Genomic DNA, 17,602 nt, shown 5'->3' on the forward strand with positions numbered 1-17,602 from the left:
TCTACATAAGCAAAAAAGTATATCGAATGTCACTAAGTTCTTGTGATTTCCATGAAATAAAGTTTGTGTAAAGCAGTAATAACAATAATACATGTTTGGATATTCCATGTATATTTTTTACAATGGAGTTTTTTGGACATGACATTAACTAGCTGTTCAAGTGTTGAAAAGAGGGTTTAAATCCTTGTGATTTTGATACTTCTTTCCCTGAATAACACATATTTTAGAATATACAGATAAAATATAGGTAAGAATTTTCATCGTGGCCATATGAATAACTGTTCTCTCGCTATTTTGCCAATGTATAAAAAGAGGATACTATGAATATATTAAAGTACAACTCCAACTAATGATATATTAAGATACTTACAATTTCATAAGTTTATTCGCCTTTTGTGAACAGCACTTTCTCTTAATGAGGTGGAAAATGAAAAACAGCACGATCGACCACGTTTAGCATCTTTAATTCAAGATGACGATCCATCTGCTGCTAACGATTGGATGGAAGAAGACAAAGGAATCTGGTGTTGCAGAATGTTTAAGCAATTTATTTTTTCATTTCCACGAGTTTTGGATCCACAAAGTAAGATAAAGATTATTGAAACTTCAGTGTTGTTAAGAGAGAAAAAAATGTTACAGAGACTCCTATTTAAATTAATACACTGTAATATATCACGTGTAAAAGTTGGTCATCCTTTGTACATAGGGTTGCTTCCAGTTTCATCAGAATATTTTTCAACGATATTTTATTATTTGTTGTTTAGTCTTTCTAATCATGCAGATTTTGTGATTAAACTACTATTTATTTATCTGTTATTTGCCTAAATAACAAATAATTTTATTCGTAATTTATTTATCTGTATTACTCCTTGTTTAACTTATCTATCCATTGTTTGGGCTTGGGTTGGCAAGTGAGCATTCCGGAGGATGAGTCCAGCTGGTCACAAATCCTCTCTGCCTTGACCCTTCCGGTTAATAGGAGGTCGAGTGTACTTCTGCTAATGTTGCTGGTAATTAGCTGATTTCTGTGACATCTGTCCGAGCCTTTGTTGTGAGTGTCACGAGAGATACCAAAAGGGGCCTTGAGGCTGAGAATTCAATATCCCTCTTCTGAGTGTACGAAAGACACTCTGATGCTCTGGCGTGTTGATTGCTGGCACAAGAGTATTAAATATCTCGAGGAAAGAGTGATATCTGGTCTGTTGGTTCTGTTGCTTTAAGTTGGTCAGTCTTCTCATTGTACTTTACACCAGCGTGGCCTGGGACATACAAAAGGTGGGAGATTTATCATGGAGATAAGGTGCAGCTTCTCTCCACCCATCAGGTAGTCAGCTACTCTGATTTTCTGCAACACTGCCATGAGTCGCAGACACAACTGTGGTGACATCAGGGGATTCTCAGACAAGCCATCCAAGAGCTTGCTTGACAGCCTCAATCCTGGCGTTACTTGTGTACAGGATGCATGCTCCTGACTTCTCAGTTATGGGTGTGCCATCCAGAAATGCAGCAACTCCCCAATCTGCTCTCATGATCTCTGGTGTGAACGAGCCATCTGTTGCAATGATGAGATTTACCTTTTGGCCAAGTTCCTGGAACATCACCTGACATGCCGCTTCTGGTGCACTTTGAGGCAACTCTCTATAATCTCTGTTGAACTTGACAATCACAGCAGGTTGGCACAGCCATTCTTCTTCGCAGACCAAAGCCATGGAGGTAGGTTGGGAGGAAATATGAATTGTAGATCTTCTTGCAAGCCAGTGCAGCTACTTCAAGCCATGATGTTCTCTTTAGATGAGACCGATGTGCCACTTCAAGTCTTGTGTAGCATAGAGAACATCTTTGTTGGTTGGATGGTTCAGCAGTGAAAGAGTACTTCCTTGTAAGGATGTGAAGTCCATGCCTTGGACTTTGTTAAGCCTTGGCAAACAGTATGGCTCTTTGTGATGTTTGCCTGTCCTTGGTACTTGGGAATCCAGTGAGATGATGGAGTACTGGCACTGGAGTTGTTTGGTGCAACCTGTGATGATCCTGAGACATGCGTTCTGCAGCCTTTCCATCTTTCCAAGTTTGTTGTTGCTGAGCTGTGCCAGGGACAGTGCATAATCAACCACTGAAAGCACAAGGGCATGTTCAAGTGATATTCCTAGCATGCCTGCCTGCTGCAGCACGAATGGCATTCATTTCTTTTGTGGCCCTGACAATGAGCTCATCCACATGTTTGGAGAAGTTCAGTTGCCTGTCAAACACAATGTCTAGATAGCACAATGAGCCCTCCTGTGTAATTTATGTGCCTCCGAAAGTTGGAATGGGAATATCTGATGTGTTGAGAGTAAGAAACGGTGTTTTGTCCTTCTGTGGATTAATTAACATGCCATTATCTTTACACCAGTCTCTTATGTGGCCCGGCCTGGGTTCAATCCTACTTGTGATAATTTCTGTAGATGTCCCACTGGTATGAACCAAGATGTCATCAGCAAAGGTTTGATTCTGATGTTAGGTCTATCCAGCCTTGCTAGATCAAGGATGTAAATGTTAAAAAGGACAGGTGACAGAGGTGAACCCTGTGGGAGGCCAGTGCTTATGGTTGACCAGTCTGACCTCCATTCAGCAAGTTTCATTATGACACAGTGCCAGCTGAGGGCTGGCATAACCCTATATGGGTTAAATAATCCACAAAGTTGGGAGTCCCAAGTGCAACATCTTGTCAGTGAGGAGAGGAAGTTGCACCCTATTGTAGGCATCTTCAAGATCAAGGGCAACTGCTGGAGTGTTCTCCTTCCATTCAAAACCAAATCACATTTCTGCTATGAAGCTGGCAGCATTGATTCAAGTTTCACGTTGAGGTCTGTATCCTTCAAGACCATCAGGAAGCAGGTGTTTCCTGAGCACCTGTTTGGGGATATAGCAAGCAATAACTCTCTCAGGGATCTTTCCAATAAAGTTCCGTACCACAATGATATGATATTCCTTGAGGCTTTTGTAGTCTTTTCCTGGCTTTGGCACAGCACTTATGAAAGCATCTGTCCAGACTTCTGGGATGACTCCTGACTTCCAGCTCTATTCATAAGCCTTTGCTAAGTTCTAGATCACCTCTGTTGGCAGGTCTTTAACATTCTTTATTCTTACATTTATCAGTTCTCGTATTGTGGTCTGTTCTGTTCATATACATTTATATACTTTGAATTAATTAATTAACTGGTCTTCCTTATTTTATGTCTTCCACTTCTCTAACTAACATCCTGTTTTGATGCATAATGATTTGTGAATGTTTCCTTAAGCTCTGTGTAGTAATATATTATAGGGATAGAAATAATGAAATAAAATTACATTCACTAGAGGGAAAACTATTGGGAAGATTACATTCCCATATTTAATGTTTCATTTATTTGTACATTTTTCTTTTTTTTAATTTAATTTACATAATATGTTGACTTTCATTAGTCATAACTGGAAGAATATGGATAGACCATATATTTTTGATCGGGAAAGCCAACTATAAAGATGAAATTCCTTAGAAATACAGGAATGCAATATTTTGATCCCTGAACTATGTGGCAGGAATAAAGGTTTAAATAAAAGAGTCTGCTTAGAACAACAGGTGGCCTTAGTTGGACCTGTGGGATAGCTTTTAGGGTAAGAGAGAATTATGCATTAGAAATGGGTTCCACTTAAGCAGGTTAGGTAGTAGGATGTTTTGGGAGGCTCTAAATATGTTCACTAAAAGTTATTCAATCTAAACATGTTTAGTGATGAGAGAGCTTTGAAAGTTGTTAATAAATGGATTGGTAGAATAGCTAGGGTAAGGATGAATTTGGAATTAGAACATATTATATGTTTGTTTTTTAAGTTTTTTTAATGAGAATTCCATCAGACTTAAAAGTAAACATTGTATGTTTGATAATTAGCTCAGATACTAGGATCCTAATTTGAGGAGTAATAGGAATAAATTGTATAAGTTCAGGGCTCAAGGTGAAATGAATGACAATGATGTAACATTAAATTACAGAAACTGAGATTTTGAAAATATCGATAATAGAACTGCTTTATCAAACTTGTTCTGAAGTTTTAATAATAGAACCTACATATCTACAATTACATCTAAGGCATCTATATTGAGGTACTATCTTAGCAATTTTATCTTTCAAATTGAGTAAATTCTGAATGCTACACATCAGTTTATGTATCATTATGTAAACTAACAAAACTTCATAAATATTTTATCAAATTGTTTTTTTAAGTTTTCAAAAGACTGTACTTCAAGAAATTATTTCCTTCGATTAAAGATGGGTTTAAATTACTGTTATTTTTCTCAAGAATAAGTGTAAATGGTAGCTTTGAAGGGTCAGATGGTCTCTTGTTGTCTGTAAACTGTAAATAGTCTTTTTACTTCACATTGTGAATGAAACATAACTGCTTTTATGTCTACTTTTTATAGGTAAGATTTACATCTCTTGGTTATTGATTGTCACCTTATGTTTTGTGTACAACACTTGGTCCATTTTCTTACGAGCTGTGTTTCAATATCAAACACCAGAAAGTCTCCCATATCTTTTGAGTTTTGACTACTTCTGTGATGTTATCTACATAATAGATATGGTGGTGTTTAAAGTTCGTGTGAGATATCTTCATGAGGGATTCTGGGTGGTGCGTATTAACTTGTCTTTTACAAAGTATCTGATACATTCATATGCAGTGCTTAAATAAAGAAAATTGTTCTTACTGTAGCAACTCGTACATTAAAGTTTAGTGTAATAATCTAACATCTGAGCAATGAAAAAAAACCAGAAAGATATATTTAGAAAAATCAAGATATAATGATGGTTGTACAGAAATTTATGTCGATAAGTCTGTGTAACTTGAATTTGACTAAAAACAATAAATTTGTCCAGCAGTAAATTTTATTTTGTAAGATCATTTTACGTTTCACATATCATGTTCTTAATAAGTTGCTTCATTTCATAATGAAAAGTTACAAGGCATTTATACATTAGTCTTATACATACACTCGGGAAGGAATATGGACTGAAAGCCAACTTACTAACCTATTTTTTTTTATTACTGGTATTCATTAGAATAATTTGGACCAATGGACAGTTTTAAAGGTGTTGTTTTGATGTATCCTGTTGATAAAATTGACTTTCCTGTCTAGAAAGCACATAAGACTATCAGATGATAAGCAAGTTTAAACCATTTACGTTTCACAGTTGTATCTCTGAGTAATGAAGAAGATATCTTGAAAGAGAGAATAGATAATAAATAAGTTAGCTAGAATCAGTTATTTTGAAATTTGATTTTTAGGAGCATAAATTCACATGAAATATGTTTGAATTATCAGTTTAGAATATTTTTATTCCTCAGTTCAAATTTAAAACGTATGAATGCTTCTGCCATTTCAAAATTCAAAGTAATTAGAATGTGATGGCTTAACTGGATATTTTGTTTAATTTATTATTTGTAGGAAGATTTAGCAGCTACACGAAAGAATTATTTTAAGAAAACGATGTTTAAGGTGAGTGTTTGATGTTATGAAATCAACATTTTTTATTGCGAACATATTATTTTTTCTACTTGTTGTTGCCTTCTTTATTTTTTCATTGTAAAAAAGCAAAAAATCACTAGATTTTTAATCAGTAAGTTTGTTTTATAAGTAGTTAATTGTGTTATGACTGAAGAACTTCTGTTGACCCATTTATTTAGTTACTTTTGTTTTTGTTTTCACTTCTGTTTAAATGTTACATATTTTTATGTAAATTATCTAAATCTTGATAAAATGACCAATTATGAGCCTGTAAAAAAATTGCAGCAGGTAGAACTTTCATAAAAGAAATAACCAGCATTTAAGAAAAAACTTGTTTATAGAGTGTGGTCTTTGTAGATTTAAAACTAAGGGTGAATTTAGTAGTGTAAGTTATGTATGTACATAATATTTTGAAGGCAAAACAACTGATGTGTCAGTTAAGTGTAAGAAGAAGAAACTTTATCTGAACTTTAATTTTCATTTTCTGACAGTTCAACAAAGGGTTATTTCTTTGAAGATATTGTTAAGATCTTAACATAGGCAGGAGAAACTGTTTACATCTGAGTAACTTATAAATAAATACTGTTATGCAAAACTGACTTAACCCACAAATCAAAGATTTCAGCAAATCACCAAAACATTTTGCTTTCTTTTAAAACATTGGTTATGAGTACCAGATGTACATTCTAACTTTAACCATGTAAGTCACTATTGTTATTAGGATATAAAACTTTCATAATAGCAAACTATTCATTATTATTCAAAAAAGACAATTGGTGGCTTAGGTCAAATTTCCTTAATATAAATTTCCCATTACTGCTATTTTTTAAAAGATGTCAAGGAGCATAATGATAAATAACTTGTAATTTTGATACATTCTTGAAGATTTATTCACAAAAACTAACTGCAGAAATGAATATTTTCATTCTAATCATTAGTGTTTTTTGTTGTAGTGCTTGTAGTAAATGAAATAAGATTAGTCCTTCTCAGTAAAGAAATTCAGCTCTTCATCAAAGCCATCTGCATCATCAATAATGTTCTTATCTTGAAGGTTCATATCTATACAAGTTATGGTAATGTATGTACTAGTTGTTGGAAGTGACACCTGTATTCATACTCTCTATCTCATGAATGTGTGAAAAATAATGTTGAACATTTACAATGTGAAGTGCTATTTATTGTGCAGAAGGCAAACCTATTTTTTATTTTTTTATAGTAATTTACGACCTTACAGGTAACTGGAATGTGTCATGGGATTTTTATCAGTCACTGATAAGTATTGGTTGGTAGACCCAAATCAGTAGTATGTCATGCTAGGATTAAGGACATTCCAAAGTATAGTAATAATTGTTGATAAAAAGTGCTTTTTCGAACACTGAGAGTAAAAAAGTGAACAAATAAGATGAGGCAGACATAATTACAGGACATTCAACACATTACTATTATCATTTTCAAAATTATTCTCCAAAAAATGATCTAAAATGCAAAGATCTGTTTTGTATAATATGATAATATGAGTGTAGGGTAGAACTTTTCCAATCTCTAGCAACAGTCTAAAGAGATTGGGTTTAGATCATTCCTCACAAGAAAGACTAGCATTTATTTACTCCATAAAGTATTCAATTGTTTTTGGGATTTTGTGGGCTAAGTCACTTTTGCATAACAATGTCCAAGTGTGGTATGTAGTATTGATATCTGATAGATGTTTTCATAATTCACTGAATCTGAGAATTTGTACTTATAACTATGATTAAATTAATAATTGTGCTTATCTTTTAAACTAAAATGAGAGTTAGAGATAACATAGAAAACTTGTATTAACTTTATGTGTGGAAGTTCCTTTTTACAATTGCATAAACTTATCACAGGCTAACATAATTTTATTATAGATTGTTTAGTAAACCTTAAGTTACTTTTAATATTGAAAATTGTATTAGCTACTTAATTATGTTTATTAACATAATAAGTGAAAAAATTTAAGACGTGTATGAGATGGGTAATTGAATTGTGTTTACTGGCATAATTAGTGAACAACTTTGAGATGTGTGTAACATGGGTAATTGAATTGTGTTTATTGACATAATTAGTGAACAACTTCAAGGAGTGTATAAGCTGGGTATCTGAGTTGTGTTTATTGGCATTATTAGTGAAGAACTTTAAGAAGTGCATGATATATAACAATGACTATTATCATTTCTCTATTCCAGATGGACCTGCTGTCTCTTTTTCCCTTGGATTTGCTGTATTTTGTATATGGTTTTAATGCTTTGTTTCGATTTCCCAGAATGTTGAAGGTGACATAAAAATTAACAGTTTTAAATATAAGATTAAAAATATAATTGTGCTATTTGTATATACATGTCTTCAAATTTTAATATTTATATTAAATGGTACAATTTTTTGACATGGTTGGTTTTACAATATACATAAAATTTTTAATTCACCTTTTCTTTGTTAAAATATTATCTTTTCATAAATATTTATTAATCTGTTTGTGACTAAAATTCTGATTTGCATCATGTTCCTCTTTACATATATATTATTCTCCACAAGTGGGTTTTCTCAACATCACTGATTATGTTCCTCTTTGTAAGTTCTAAATTTGTTACAAGTGTCTCTATATTTAAATAATCTCCTAAACTGGTTGATTAGAAATCTTATTAAAGTAGAATCTTTATTATTTTTGATTGGTTAAAATAGTTGGAAATTCATTTAACCTTTTCTTTTAACCAGAAGGCTTTACAGATTTAGAAGATCTGTTGGTTACCCATTAAGTGCCTCAAACGACAAGTAATACATGATTTGTGTATATAATCTGTACTATAGATAGCTTTTTCTTAACAATACAGAATATTTTTATATTTTTATTTTTCTTCAGTTTTCATTCTTATGTAAAGAGTAACTGGAAGTATTTCTGCTTCATACATAATGATACATCAGAAACTTGCATTTGCAGCACTGAAACAGTTATGATACAAGAGAAAGTAATGGATAATGTATCTGACAATTTCTAAAGAACATAAATAATTAAGTTAAAAACTGATCACAAAACGTGTTTGCCCTTTCATTTCTAAGGGCATTAAATATGAGGATAAATCCTACAACTGTTTAGCAAAGATTAATTCAAGAATTAATGGTGTTGATTAGATGCATTCTGTCTTGGTTGTCATTTCAAAAGTAAGGAGAGCTAGTGCAGATAGCCACTGACTAGCTTTGTAGAAAATTCAACAAATAAAACATGCACAAGTGAGCATGCCAGAAATTTGAGAAATATTTGAAGAGACTATAATCAATACGTATTCTAAAAAATAGGAAGATACCTTAGTAAAAAAAAATCGGCCACTGGCTGAAAACTAAAGATGTAGAAGTATGCCAATATTTTGTTTTCATGAATTCATACAGGTTCAGACTTTCTGGGAATTTTTCAACAGAATGGATGCAATGGCTAAATCTCCCTATGTTGTCAGGTAGATAGATAATCATTTTGGTATTCCATAATAACCTTTTAACCTTTACTTTCTAATGAAGCAGAAGTAACTGCTGTAATATTTAAAGATTATTTCAGTATGTTATACAAATGTTTGCATGAAGTATTTTGTGTTGTTTAGTTATTACTATATATATAAAAAACAATTACTAAAACTTTTGCTTGTCTTTGTTCCAGAATCTTACGAACATTAATCTACATGATGTACCTCATTCACCTGAATGCCTGTGGTTATTATGCCATGTCTGTGTGGGAGGGAATTGGTTCCAATGATTGGGTGTTTCAAGGGGAAGGAAATGCGTACGTAACCAACAGCATGTTGATAGAACTAACTTCTTAAAATTAAACATTATGATATTTAAATGGTTTGAGAATAGTCTAATGCATGATTTTTGTTTTTTTTCTTTTTTACTTTAAAATTATATAAGAATGATAATTTTGTAGAGCGTAAGGTGATGATGAATTACTGAATAATTTACGAGAAGAAGATAAAATATTTATAAAATGGACGTAAGCATGCTGCTTTCATTTACCATTACAACTTTCAAGTTTTACAGTACTTCAAGTTGAGAGAATATTTGAGGAAAGAAAATATATGAGAAAAGAATTTATAAAAAATGTAGAATAAATAAACATGTTTTAGAACTGCAATTATAAGAGTGAAAGACTTTTTATTCTGTTCTGTTCTGGAGTACTAGTACTTTATTTGGGTTTTTCTATTCTGTAAATTTATTGCAGCATTAGAGAAATTCAAAGAATGTAATTGCATGAGGCCTAAGTTGATAGGCCCATCATAACAAATAATAACATGTTCCACTAAGGGACATGGAATAAGACTTTCCAGGGGAACTCACTAATGCTGTACATTTTTGGTGTTCAGTGTTTTACAGATATATTCCAACTTTTCAGGAAAAAAAAAGTTGCACTGACATAAAAAGTCTGGGAATCTTGTATTTATTAATTATCAAACTATATATGTTACAGTTATTGTGGTACCATTAAAGAAAAAAAAAAGCCTTAGAATGTATTGAACTAATTAGGATATTATCAACTACTGCAAAAATATAACTTCATGTTTCCAGGTATATCCGTTGCATGTATTTTGCTACCAAAACAGCGACATCTATTGGAAAAAATCCAAAACCTAAAAATGAATATGAATACATCTTTATGACAGTCAGTTGGCTTACTGGTGTTTTTATATTTGCTTTCTTGATTGGTCAGGTAAATTTTTATACTTTATAGTATTTTTAAAGTTTAGTGTCCAGTCACTGACAAAAATATATTTCTATTGAGTCAGGCAGGGAAATTTTTTGTTTCACTTATTTATATAGACAGACCAATTTCAGATGTGTTATTCTTAGTAGATTGGACACAGTTTCTAGGAAAAGAATGGTTTCAGTTGGTCCAATACAAATTCATAACATGTTAACATGATCTTCTGCATTCAAATAATTTTGCTAATTGAATAAAAAAGCTGAGAAGAATATTGTTTATTTGACACAATATTGTGAGGGGTGTGTGGAAAATATTGTTAATTTCAGACATTATTAGAAGAGAAATTGTGAAAATGTTTTAAGTTTAAGGTATTTTAAGGAGTGTGTGAAAAAAGTTTGAAACTGTCTAGTCAGAACAATGGACTTGGACTTCTAGTTTTTAAATAAGTTTCATGTATTTGACTAAATCTTTTTAGGGAAGTTTTTGTGTATGTAAAATCCAGGAAGTATTTTTGTATGGTTCCAGATTCGGGATATTGTTGCCACAGCCACACAGAACACCACTCAGTATCATCAGGTGATGGATCAAATGGTTCGATACATGAGACACTTAAACCTACCTGAGAACCTTCAGTACAGGGTTAGACTGTGGTTAAATCACACATGGGAACAACAGAAAACATTGCGTAAGCTACTGTGTAACATCTTTTGCCATATAATATTGGTGTAATAGTTTTAACTCTTTATTAATTCATCTCTTATTTCCCACCCTAAATATTTTTCATGGTTTTAAAATTCTGAAGTTTTGGTGGTTAATCATTAGGAAAATGGATTTTGCTTTAATATTTGTGTTTCTTCTTTTAACTTGTAGAAGTATAAATCCTAAATGTGAGCTATATAATTTAATTTATCACTATCTTTATTCCAAGATATTTAAATTGCATAAATATTTAAAATAGGTTTTCCAAGAATACTTTTGCTGATTTGATATTTCTTCCAACTGTATAAAATTAATATAAATTATGGTTTTGATACTTTATTAATATAGATATTTGCTGAAGAGAAATTTAACATTATTAAAAACTAAAATATTTGTAATATCTTTTCAGGCACCAAGTATTAATATTTTTGCTGTTTAAGGTCATAAAAACTATTTCTCTCATCAGAAACAAACTGGTCATCAAGCCCGATTTTGAACATGAAAATGACACTGTTTTTTTTTATCTCTGCAATAAACGTTACGAGTTCAATTATTTTATAATTTTATCTATGTAAAGAATGTGTGTGTGTTTTTCTTATAGCAAAGCCACAAAGGGCTATCTGCTCAGCCTACCGAAGGAGAATCGAACCCCTGATTTTAGCGTTGTAAATCCGGAGACATACCGCTGTACTAGCGGGGGGCATATGTAAAGAAAGGCATGTATGCAAATTATTGGGGCAAGTATGCTTGTGTGTGCATGTTTGTGTACATATTAAGAATTGCATGAACTTTTGTCCATTTCAGATGAAAGCAAAATTTTGGATTCTTTACCCATGAAGATGAAAACAGATGTGGCTATCAATGTCCATTACAATACTTTAGTTAAGGTTCAACTTTTTAAGGTAAGCAAGTTAATGTTTTTTAACAAAACCACTATTTTTCTTCCTCAAATGTTTTGAGGAAATATTATATGTTTTTTTATATACAGTTTTACATCACACAAACACCACCTGGGGTTAATCTTCAATTTACTGGTGTGCCCACACAAACTCTGAAGTGTACGGGAGCCCATGTCAAATAGAGGTGCACAGCATTATAGAAATCAGATATGAAGGAGTCCATGTGGGTTATTCAAACCATTTGCTCTTCAGTGCTTCAAAGCTGTATTTTTCACACATGATATACTTAAAATGTATTAAATTTCTGTGTGTGTGTTGGAAGTAATTATGGAACCACACACAGGAATCACAAACAAGTAATAGCAACTAGATTATGAATTAATTAATGGTACAAGACTTTATCACAGAAAATACAAAAGCAATTTTAATGAAAAAAAGACCTTTTCTTTACTTAGTATTAAACATTTTTTTTCATGGTCTCATACAGTTCATGAAACATTGTACTAAAAGCCCTATATTTTGTCCTACACAATTTATTCAAGTTGTTTAAACACCTTTTGACTTTCTCAGTTTCTGTATAGAAACTTCTGCATCCTTAAGAATGTTCACATTGGAGGATTGTGCAGGCTAAGCCATAGTTGTGGGTGTTTTGCAATTATGACAGATAAGAACCTGCCTATACTTACCAGCTGTCAGGGTGTTATCAATTTAGTATAGATCACCAATATTGTTGATCAAGTCCCTAACTTGTACCAGCACCTCATCAAGCTTCACTTTAGATGGTTTATGTGGACTACATTACGGTTCACCTGTTTGGCTGAGGCAGAATAGTCATTGTTCGTTGACAATTCAACCTTGGATTCATCCATAAGGAACACCCACCTCCAGGCATATGGCCCATTTCAACATTTGTGCTTTGTTATTTCGACAACAGCAGTTTTTGAGAAGCTACACGTCTACAGGGACTACTTTGTGCTAATGAGTGCCTAACTGTTCTGGAGGTTATATTCACACCAGTATTTACTGCATCATTGTTGGCAAGATTTTTACCAAACATGCCATGAAATATTTACCATTACATTTGGAATCTTGGTTTTCTACCTTGATTGTTTCATTCTGTGCTCTTTAGAGTTTTGCATACAGTTACTGAAATATGGCATTCTTGCTACAATGTTTTATATGGAATATACCTTGATCAGCAGAAACATTAAATTTCTACATTCTTTTCTTTCAAGTGATATTTCAATCTCAGGTCATAAATGTTACTACTGAGCATACTATTACTGACTGTACTATTGTACGCTTTAAACTGGTGTGGCATTGTTTGATTAATTGGATGATATTCAATCACTGTATAAACTATCCATAGGTAATTGGACTCTTTTCACACATTCCCATATTTTTTACCTTTTATACCCTTTTTTCCCATATTTCCAATTATATTTCAATATTGTAAAAAAATAAATAAATATATTATTTACTTATTTATTTTGTTGTTGGTTTTAGGAATTTTTTTGAGATGGATATTTTAAAGTTTTTCAATGTTGAACTGTATAATTACAATTAATTTATCTTTACCCATTTGAATGGCTCCCTCTGTGACCAACTAAAAATAAAAAAAGGAGATTCTAAGTTATTTCTAAAGGTTTTTACTTGACAAATATTATATTGCATTTTTTCTGTATAATTATACTGTAATATATTTGTAAAGTCTATGCCTTGTAAAGCATGTAATTAAACCACAATTAAGAAAGTCTTCGATGCTTTTTGAAGGTTGATTTTCCTTCTTCATAAATAAGCTCTATTGAGGAAGGAGGATGTTCCTTCATCAGGAAAAAGTCTGGGAACAAAGGTTGATCGCCCTTCATGAGAAGTAACTTTGAGGAACGAAAGCTATAAGTTCCTTTAATCATGATTAAAACCTGAGATTTTCTACATGTACAGAGTTAAAAGTGGAATAATGTTATCTTAATTAACAACTTGAAGACTGTTTGATTTGCTTGAAGCTTTATGGAAGTATTTTAATGTAATGTTGCATGTCGTGAAACAAACCATATAATCAAAGAAACATTTTCTTTGTTAATAAAGGTAGGATAAACTTCATATTTAAGAAATCTGACTGACATTAATACAAGAAATATTATGCATATTGAGCTTAAGTTGAGTAAAAATTGTAATTTTCTGTTTAAAAATGACCAAACAAGAAGTTACATTTTTCATTGGTAGCTGTTACAATTAATTATAAGAACTAATTTCAGTACCTCTGTTAAATAAAAACATTTACAAATGATGTTTTGTGAAACTTATCCTTATTTAAAACAATTCATTGATGATTTGCTTGTGTCATTCATGTTAGTCCTAAAGTTACTCACAGTAGGAACTTTAAACATGTTGAACTATAGTACATTTCTGTAGTTTTGTTTTTGATTTTTGTAAGTTGTTTTCCGACAGGACTGTGATAAAGCTCTTTTGAGAGACCTAGTTTTGAAATTACAACCAGTTTTATTTCTTCCAGGAGACAACATTTGTAGAAAGGTGAGAAATTATGCTGTGACTTCATAGTTAACTTCCTGCATAAATAGTGATTTTATGTACTTCACACAAATTGTGAAAATAGCCAAATACCAGTTTTCTTTTTTCACTTATTGGGTAAATTTTATCTCACAAAAGAGGTCTAAAATTATCACAACATATCATTCAGAAAATACAATTATTAGAAGTTTTAAAATATTCACAGTTTAATATTCCTTCTGTAATGTCCGTAGATAATTTTATTAATTCAAGATTTGTTTATTAACTTTGGTAATCATTCTACAAAGGTATATTTATTATTGTCAGTATATATTTACTGATATTGTTTCATATATACATCTGCATGTGCAAATATATCAGAATGTATGTAATCCTAGATGATGTTTCTTGGTGCCATTAAACACCAAAATACCACAGAAAGATTACAAAAGATAACATTGGTTAAATAATGTCACAGAAGCACATTTGCAGGTTAACTCACACATAGCAGACAATAACACACAACTAATGAGAACAGATGACATGCAAATAATTAGTTGTAGTAATGAAAACATGATATCAAACTAACTCCCTGTAGTAATGAGAACAGGTGACCAAGAACTAACTCCATTTAGTAATGAGAATAGGTGACATAGGAAACTAACAGGTGACCCTTTAGTAATGAAAACAGGTGACATAGAATTAACTCCCTGTAATAATGAGAAAAGATGACATAGAACAACTAAGAGTCCCTGTAGTAAGAAGAACAGATGACACAGAACTACTAAGAGTCCCTGTAGCAATGAGAAGAGATGATATAGAACTACTAAGAGTCCCTGTAGTAATGAGAAGAGATGACATAGAACTACTAAGAGTCCCTGTAGTAATGAGAAGAGATGACATAGAACTACTAAGAGTCCTTGTAGTAATGAGAAGAGATGACATAGAACTACTAAGAGTCCCTGTAGTAATAAGAAGAGATGACATAGAACTACTAAGAGTCCCTATAGTAATGAAAACAGGTGACACAGAATTAACTCCCTATAATAATGAGAAAAGATGACATAGAACAACTAAGAGTCCCTGTAGTAAGAAGAACAGATGACATAGAACTACTAAGAGTCCCTGTGGTAATGAGAACAGGTGACATAGAACTAACTCCCTGTTAGTAATGTAGAACAGATGACATAGAACTAGTAAGAGTCCTTGTCGTAATCAGAACAAGTGACTTAGAACTACTAAGAGTCCTTGTCGTAATCAGAACAAGTGACTTAGAACTACTAAGAGTCCCTGTAGTAATTAGAACAGATGACATAGAATTACTAAGAGTCCCTGTGGAAATGAGAACAGGTGACATAGAACTAACTCCCTGTAGTAATGAAAACAGGTGACATAGAACTAACTCCTGTAGTAATGAGAACAGGTGACATAGAACTAACTCCCTTTAGTAATGAAAACAGGTGACATAGAACTAACTCCCTGCAGTAAAGAGAAAAGGTGACATAGAACTAACTTCCTTTAGTAATTAGAACAGGTCACATAGAACTACTAAGAGTCCCTGTAGTAATAAGAACAGATGACATAGAACTACTAAGAGTCCCTGTGGTAATGAGAAAAGATGACATAGAAGTTACTAAGAGTCCCTCTGGTAATGAAAACAGGTGACATAGAATTACTAAGAGTGGCTGTAGTAATTAGAACAGATGACATAGAATTACTAAGAGTCCCTGTGGAAATGAGAACTTCTAAGAATTTCTGTGGTAATGAGAATGGCTGGTATAGAATGGACACCCAGTTTATATGAGTATGGCTGTTAGAGAATTCAAATACATAGATGTGATGATAACTGATATAATAGAAAGTGAAGAGTTATATGGAACTATACTGTTATAGATATCAGTCTTGTACTATAAAAGTGAAACAGTATGAAGGTGTGCTTGGAAAGAAAAAGTATTGGAATCTTGTTTGTTATGTAAACCATTATATTAAACAGTCAACAAATTTAAATTTGTATCAATGGTATGCTTCGTGGTACTGGTTTGTCAAAGTGCAAATTGCGTGACCTGTTACAGAGTTACAATTGAAATTTTATTGAAGTACACTACTATTCACATATTTCAGTAAACTCGTAATGCAACAACTTTTATTGTTATCTAAACTTGAAATTTCCCTTGCTGCAAGTTATTGCATTTTGCAGAGTAGTAAACAACTTCCATGAAACAAAGTCCAACAGTAAAATTAAAACAAAAGAGATTCAGTTGAAATAATAAAAATATTTAAATTGAAAATCTGGCAACAAATTATCAATTTAAAGAATAATGTTTATATTCAAATCACTTCAGATTTCTCATCTTTTACTGCACAACTGATAAATTCACTGCAGTTGGTGTTAGTGTAGAAAAAGTAACAGATAAAAGTCCTTCTAAAAAGAATCTGATATTCATTTTGGAAGTTCTAGAGGATAATTCCAAGGAAACAGGAAACTGTAAGATGAAAAGAACTATTTTTATTCTTTTCACAAAAATCACCTTTTATTTGCAAGAATTATGTTACTTACATTTGTGATATACGTTTTTGTATCACTAGTATACCAAGAATCTTTGTACCATACAATATAAGTATACCAATAAGTAAAGAAAATCATTTTTCACATTTTTTTCATTTTAAAGTTGATTGTTGTGTTACAAAATACATTTTTCTGTATTGTTTGGATGGTACAAAATAATCGTGTATAAATATGTTGTTTATCAGGGAGAATTAGGAAAAGAAATGTACATTGTGAACAAGGGGCTGGTACAGGTGATGGGAGGAGAGAAAGGAGATGTAGTCTTGGCTACTTTATCGGAGGGCAGCGTTTTCGGTGAAATCAGGCAAGAGTCTAAAACTATGTTTATTAATTCTTATGCCTAGTTAAGAACACTAAGTAGTATTAATCGATTTTAAGCTAATATATGCAGCATGGCTATAATTAAATAAATACCCTTGAAAATGAAAACTTACTATTTCCATAATGTTACGTAGAGATTAACATAAAAAAATACAGATATTGCTTGGTTAAAACAACAGAATATACACTAAAATAAAAGGATCCAAGGAATTAACCATATTTCCGTGAGGTTTCATAACTGGATGCTAGGAAGACGAAGTTGGCAAGGAATTACAGGTCACTTGCCAATACCATTGTCTAAAGTTTGTTTGTGTTTGGATCAAAGCCACACTGAGCTATCTGCTGTTGGTATTTAGCATTGTAAACATGTAGAGTTGCTTCTG

General features: G+C 32.2%; 1 protein-coding gene across 1 annotated transcript in view; it reads left to right on the top strand.

The window, feature by feature from the left end:
- The window catches only part of LOC143236447 (cyclic nucleotide-gated channel beta-3-like), a 56,576-nt gene that overhangs the window by 32,352 nt on the left and 6,622 nt on the right, over positions 1 to 17,602 (top strand). The window contains exons 5-15 of the mRNA XM_076474705.1: positions 404 to 583; positions 4,436 to 4,644; positions 5,459 to 5,509; positions 7,726 to 7,812; positions 8,921 to 8,985; positions 9,183 to 9,305; positions 10,088 to 10,229; positions 10,749 to 10,908; positions 11,727 to 11,824; positions 14,273 to 14,356; positions 17,084 to 17,202. Of these exons, the coding sequence (XP_076330820.1) occupies positions 404 to 583; positions 4,436 to 4,644; positions 5,459 to 5,509; positions 7,726 to 7,812; positions 8,921 to 8,985; positions 9,183 to 9,305; positions 10,088 to 10,229; positions 10,749 to 10,908; positions 11,727 to 11,824; positions 14,273 to 14,356; positions 17,084 to 17,202 (1,318 nt within the window). The remainder of the gene's footprint in view (positions 1 to 403; positions 584 to 4,435; positions 4,645 to 5,458; positions 5,510 to 7,725; positions 7,813 to 8,920; positions 8,986 to 9,182; positions 9,306 to 10,087; positions 10,230 to 10,748; positions 10,909 to 11,726; positions 11,825 to 14,272; positions 14,357 to 17,083; positions 17,203 to 17,602) is intronic.

The sequence above is a fragment of the Tachypleus tridentatus genome, chromosome 13 (assembly GCF_004210375.1).
Source record: "Tachypleus tridentatus isolate NWPU-2018 chromosome 13, ASM421037v1, whole genome shotgun sequence".
NCBI classification, from domain to species: domain Eukaryota; kingdom Metazoa; phylum Arthropoda; class Merostomata; order Xiphosura; family Limulidae; genus Tachypleus; species Tachypleus tridentatus.